We start from the raw sequence: 6,422 nt of genomic DNA on the forward strand, positions 1-6,422 counted from the left end.
ATGTGTGTGTATATATATATATATATATATATATATATATATATATATACACACACACACACATTCTGATTCTGCGATCACAGATTTTAATGCAAAATCAAGTGAACTGTGCATTATTAGCAGCAGCTTGCATTCCTGTCTTATTTCATTAGTTTAATGATGCTAATATCGGAATTCACCAGTAGATTCGATTCAAATAAGTACATTATTTTACAGGATATGCACTTTTTAATATTTCAAGTGAATGCAATCACTGATAATACTACAAAAAAATGATATTACAACAATAGGCTATGATAGAATTTTGAAATTGTAAAAACATGAAGTAATAATTTATAACATTTAACATGTAAAGCATATAATCAGGAACACAATTCTGTATTCTCAGCAAAGCAGAATTATAAGTATTTTTATGCTAGTATCACCATTGCCTTGTGCATGAGGGTCCAGAACCACAATTTCAGAGATTATGCACAAAAATATTTACAATTCTACTTTTAATGTCTCTGACACTAATTACATAAGTACATCATGATTACTGGTGGGTTTTCACTGAAAAACAACAAAAAGAGAGAAAAAAAGGTCCTTCGAAATCCTGGTGGGACTCGAAAGTGGCTTAATGCTTTTCAGGCATCTTATAATGTGGACAGCACCATTCCTTCTTTTAAGCTGAGAAAAGCTTGTTAGATAATCCTCAAACATGTTTTGTTCTCTAATCCAAGGCACCGTGGTTGGGGTGGTGATTTACACCGGTAAAGAGCTGCGCAGTGTAATGAACACCTCCAACCCAAGACATAAGGTAAAATTAGCAAGTACCCTAAAGTCAGCATCATTTTAAACCAAGTCCAAAACTGATAAATCTGTCTCCCACTCATACTGGATGTGATGTGCTGTTGCAGATCGGCCTGATTGACCTGGAAGTGAACTGTCTGACTAAGATCCTGTTTGGTGCTCTGGTGGTGGTCTCACTGGTCATGGTGGCTCTGCAGCACTTCGCTGGACGCTGGTATCTCCAGATCTTCCGCTTCCTTCTGCTCTTCTCCAACATCGTCCCCATCAGGTAGGAGTTTATTCTCCTCTATATGTCTGTAAAATCTGTAGCTGTTTCCTTCAGCTTGACAGTACAGCAATAAGTTCAGACATTTTGAAGATTATAGTTTTATATCTCTCATACTGAATGTCTTGTAATGCTTGACTGATTAATCCACTGAAATTTGGCGTTTTGAGATTATTAAACAGTACCAACAGTAAACGCATTGTTGCCTAAATTTTATAAGTTTTAATGCATGTTGGGCGATACAGTTTTTAATGTAGCTAGCAAGGCTTCCTGATCCCATTCCTCTATAATTTCTGCTGCTTTCTCCTAAAAGTGGCTAAAAAGCCATTAAAGGGATGCACCAAAGTATGGGCCAATAAACGGTATGAGCCAATAAAAGCAATTAGCTAATTGTTTAAAAACAGCCGATGATCAGGCACGATTATATGCTGTCAATCAAAAGGGGGTTGATAACTTTTATTATGTTTTTACTCAGTTGAGTTGTAAACAAACAATTCAGTTTTCATTTGAGTATGATTGTTATATCTATATCTACATTATATCTATTATTATTAAAAAAGTAGTTTAATAATAGTTTGGGCTCAGTGGTTAATTTTAACCTCTAATATTATACGTAACATTCCCTGTATAGCTTACAGTAGGGCTGTCACTAACGATTATTTTGGTAATCGAGTAATCGGTCGATTTTTCTGACAATTAGCCCATTTAATCCCAATTTTTTCCTAGACATGAAAATATCCAAATGATGTGTCATTAGTAACCCTTTGAAATTATCAATATTTGTAAATCTTTATGGAAAAGTGTGTTTTATGGTTGGTCACAATTGTGACTGGTGGGTATACGGAATTAAAATATTTCTGCAGTCTTCAAAATTCATATATATCTCTGCCCAGTTATGGACACATTTTAAACTCTGTTTCATCACATTCTCTATTAAACATAAAAACCCTTATACAACACTGATAGGAATATTGAGATAAAAGACAAAAAATAACAACATATTTCAAAATTGTTACTTTATTGTAACATGTATCATAACATTGTTATATTAGTGCAACCAGTATTAAAACATCATTATTGTAGCTTATTTGTAACATTTGAACTTTTAATAACTTTTAATTGCATAATCGTTTTTTTTTTTTTTTTTTAATAAAAATAGACCTAAGCGAACAATAGACTTTAAAATGGCTTAAATGGCTTTCACAGATTCTCGTCCGTGGAATGCATTATTTTGCCGGTTAATCGACATGAACAAAATGCAATCGAGGATTTTTTTATAATCGAGTACTCGAATTTAATTGAGGAATCATGACTTTCTTAGTTTACAGCATTAGTTGGGAGAATTTCTTTTCTTAAAAAAAACAAATTGTAGGTATCGGTATAGGCAGATGTCATTCTGAATAATCGGCTATCGATATCGGTGGAGAAATTTAGTATCGTGCATCACAAATGTCTAGCACTCATTATGCTTTATTTGCAGTTTGCGTGTGAATTTGGACATGGGCAAAATGGTGTTCAGTTGGATGATCAAGAAAGACTCTAAAATCCCCGGGACGGTGGTTCGAGCCAGTACTATACCAGAGCAACTGGGCCGGATCTCTTATCTGCTCACAGACAAAACTGGTATGATTCAAGTGAACTGTAAATGCTTTTGTAAAATCTGCATTTTTGTTAACAAAGCGACAAAAGTTGGCAGATTTTGGTGGGATTTTCCATTGAGAACTTCCATTGTGTGATGTATACTACCAGTTAAAAGGTTTTGGGGTCAGTTTTTGGTTGTTTTTTTGTCATTAATATTTTTATTCATCAAGGATGTGTTAAATTGAACAAAAGTGAAAGTAAAGACATTTCTAATGTTTCAGAGTTTCATATTTCAAATAAATGCTGTTCTTTTGGAACTTTTTTTATTCTTTAAAATAATTTTAAAATAATCCTGAGAAAAGTATCAGTTTCCACAAAAATATAAGGCAGCACAGCTGGTTTCAGCATTGATAATAATCAGAAATGTTTCTTGAGCAGCAAATCAGCATATTAGAATTATTTCTGAAGGATCATGTGACACTGAAGACTGGAGTAATGATGCTGAAAATTCAGCTTTGAAATCACAGGAATGAATTGCATTTTAAAACATTCAAGTAGAAAATAGTCTTTTTAAATGGAAATAATATCTCCTAATATTACTGTTTTTGCTGTATTTTTAATCAAAATAAATGCAGACTTCTTTCAAAAAAAAAAAAAATCTTATCGACCCCAAACTTTTGAACAGTAGTGCATTTCAGAGTAAAGAAGAATGGGAAATGTTTAGTTGGATTGTGGAAAATTATTGGTTAATGTTGTTTTTCCCCATCCAAATGGCTATTGGGTGGGTGCATTTGCCGGTTAGCAACCACTTAGCATCGCCCTAGCAACCATCAGAACACCTTAGCAACCACATTGCAACAGAAAACAGAAAAAATCTAATTACCTTTTATATAAGTGGAAGTTAATTGTAAAAATTAACATTTTTATGTGACTCAGGAGAAAAGGTAAAAGGAAGTCATGGCTTTGACATAGGGGTGTGCGATATCACGATTTTTGATTGTGGAGGATTAAAATGTCTCCACGGTCTGCTTTTGTAGGCATATCGTAGTATAGTGCTACAGCGCACATTCTATCAGATGCAGTTCTGGCGTCTCCGTCTCAATGTACTGTACAACACGTACATTCACATCAAATGTTAACTCAGCGGTAGAGTTACACTGACAGGACACTGCACTTATTCGCATATAAGTGCAGGATGCTTGCCTGTATATTAGACGCGTGCAGGTCTTAAAGCGACAGTACTAATAGTAGGCTACTAAACATGCTGCCGCTTGTCATTAAAGGGACAGTTCACCCAAAAATTTAAATTCTGTCATTATTTACTCACTCTCATGTTGTCCCAAACCTGTATTCATTTCTTCCTTGTGCTAAACACAAAAGAAGAAATTTTGAAGAATGTGGGTAACCAAACAGTTGCTGATCCCCATTGACTTTGATAGTAGGAGAACAACTGGGGCGCCGGCAACTGTTTGGTTACCCACATTCTTCAAAATAACTTTTATGTTCAGCGGAAGAATGAAACTCATTCAGGTTTAAAACAACTTGAGAGTGAGTAAATAATTAATTTTCATTTTTGGGTGAACTATCACTTTAATGTTAATAAAACAACAAAACACAAAGAGAAAAATCACTCACTGCTCTTGAATGAAGAACTTTAATACAGTTGCTTTAATAAGAATCAATTATTTATACAGTGAAGTGTATATAGTGTTTTATTTATTTGTTCATTCAGTTTCTTGAATGCTACTGCTAAATAACCTACTGTACCTGAAAAATAAATCACTGTTTGTTTTATTTGTATATTATGTGTATTTGTAATGTGTATCTTTGTTCTTATTTTTTAATAACAATGATAAAATAATGACAAAGATTTTTATCTTCGCCCACTTTGGCCTAAATATCTGGCATTCTTTTTTAATTTATATTTTGTTACCTTGTAAGGCTTTGTTTTTAAAATAGAGAAATTAGATTGGCTGTCCTGCTCAGACAACTTAAAAATAGTAAAACCTTCCTGACAAAGACGCGTGATAAAACCGTGAATCGTGATTTTTCTGTAAAAAATCGCGATATGATATTTTTGCCATATCGCCTACCCCTACTTTGACAGTTTAATTTACATTGCTTAATGCAAAGGGCTTTTCTGAAAGAACCAAAGCAGAAATGAGAGCGTTATGCTGGTGTGTTTGAGAGATGATAGCGTTGAAGTGTTTTTAAAAGTTTCTCCCAGTAGCTCACAGGTAGCTGAGGCTCTTACCATGGGGCTTAAACTTGTGTGTCGAGAGCGCAGACATGCCACTTATTACAGCCTTAAATCAGAGACGAGCTGAAGGTTCTCATCCTCACACACTTACCGCACAGAGTCAGTCAGCGCTACCCTTCAAATTTATGCATTTGACCGCCTGTAAAATTACAGCCTGTTTCCCACACGGACGCTGATGTAGCTTGACTGAGCCAGTGAATAAAGGGGGTCAGAGGTCATCGTAATGTAAGGGGTAGACCAGCGACGCCTGACTGAAATACTCCCGAGAGGCTCTGTTTAAGAGCAGCCGACGCAAGAGGTGTTAGGAAACGAACCCACGGCTCTTTGTCATTAACAAGCCATTAGTGTTAATATTGTTTAGTTTGATGTTTTTGGCTACAGGAAGTGCATGTCGATCAGGGGAGGTTGGTAGAGGCTGACGTTTCCTTTGACAGATTTTTATTTTATTTTAGTGTTCGAAATTGAATACTAGTGTACTTCACACTGTACAGTATATATTGTATACTGCCTACTATAAAAAAAAAAAAAGATATTGCAATAATAGATTTTACAGCCAAAGTGTGTTGTGATGTATTGGTAAAAGATCTGGGCTGGTAACCGAAAGATCGTAGCTTTGAACCACACAAACGGTGTTGTTTTAGTATCATTGAGATACTGTTTTAAATTAAGTTATTTTTTATTTTTATATTTGCAATTTTCATTAAAATGTGTTAAGGTTTTAGTCATTTTTTTGTTTGTTATTGTAACTAAATTAAACTAAATTAAAATGAGAAATGTTAAATAACTTTTACGACCTTAGTTTAAGTTTAAGGTCTTGTATTATTTATTTTATTCCTGTTGTTGTTTATTTTGCTTCAAGTAACAATTTTTTTAATGGTTTTAGTTAAAGCTGCAGTCCGTAACTTTTTTTGGTTAAAAATGATCCGAAATCAATATTTGAGCAAGTACATAACCAGCCAGTGTTCAAAACTATCGCCTTACTTTAGCCCGATTCACAACGGTTGGTTTATAATAATGTTTTCTAATTTGAGTGGTACGGGTAGGTTTTCGCGGGAAATTCGAGCATGCTGCCGAATTACGTCATGTCTGTAAACATAAAGAAGTTGTCCCGGCTACTAGGCTATCTATCGCATGCGAGGATCCTGCAGGTGGCCGATCGTTTATAGCCTTTTCTCACAGCAGCCAGAATAATTAAGTGTATCATTTTGATGGCAGATTGTAATCTAGAAAGGACTATGTGTTTATGTGAATGAAATTAAATTATATTCCAGTTTTAAATGTGCTTCTGATTACAGATAGCCTGGGATTACATAAGATTTGTATTTTAAAGACAACCAGTTTGAAGGGGGCATTTCAAACTGCTTGCTTTTTGGGTTTTGGGTTTTGCTTTTTGGGTTAAAATAATTTCTTAATATGAAATTCGAATGGTATGACAATTAGAGATTAGAATGTACAAAATTGAAATCTACACGCTAATACACACTATACTAGTGTTGACACGGTACCAAAATTTCAATATACGGT

At 34.5% G+C, this 6,422-nt stretch overlaps 1 protein-coding gene across 1 annotated transcript in view; it reads left to right on the forward strand.

Moving 5' to 3' along the window:
• Window positions 1-6,422, forward strand: part of LOC107738388 (probable phospholipid-transporting ATPase IIA) — a 47,088-nt gene that overhangs the window by 13,376 nt on the left and 27,290 nt on the right. Inside the window, exons 9-11 of the mRNA XM_016550146.1 lie at window positions 723-799; window positions 900-1,060; window positions 2,538-2,680. Of these exons, the coding sequence (XP_016405632.1) occupies window positions 723-799; window positions 900-1,060; window positions 2,538-2,680 (381 nt within the window). The remainder of the gene's footprint in view (window positions 1-722; window positions 800-899; window positions 1,061-2,537; window positions 2,681-6,422) is intronic.

The sequence above is a fragment of the Sinocyclocheilus rhinocerous genome, unplaced genomic scaffold, assembly GCF_001515625.1.
Source record: "Sinocyclocheilus rhinocerous isolate Xijiao unplaced genomic scaffold, SAMN03320098_v1.1 scaffold2716, whole genome shotgun sequence".
Taxonomy (NCBI): Eukaryota; Metazoa; Chordata; class Actinopteri; order Cypriniformes; family Cyprinidae; genus Sinocyclocheilus; species Sinocyclocheilus rhinocerous.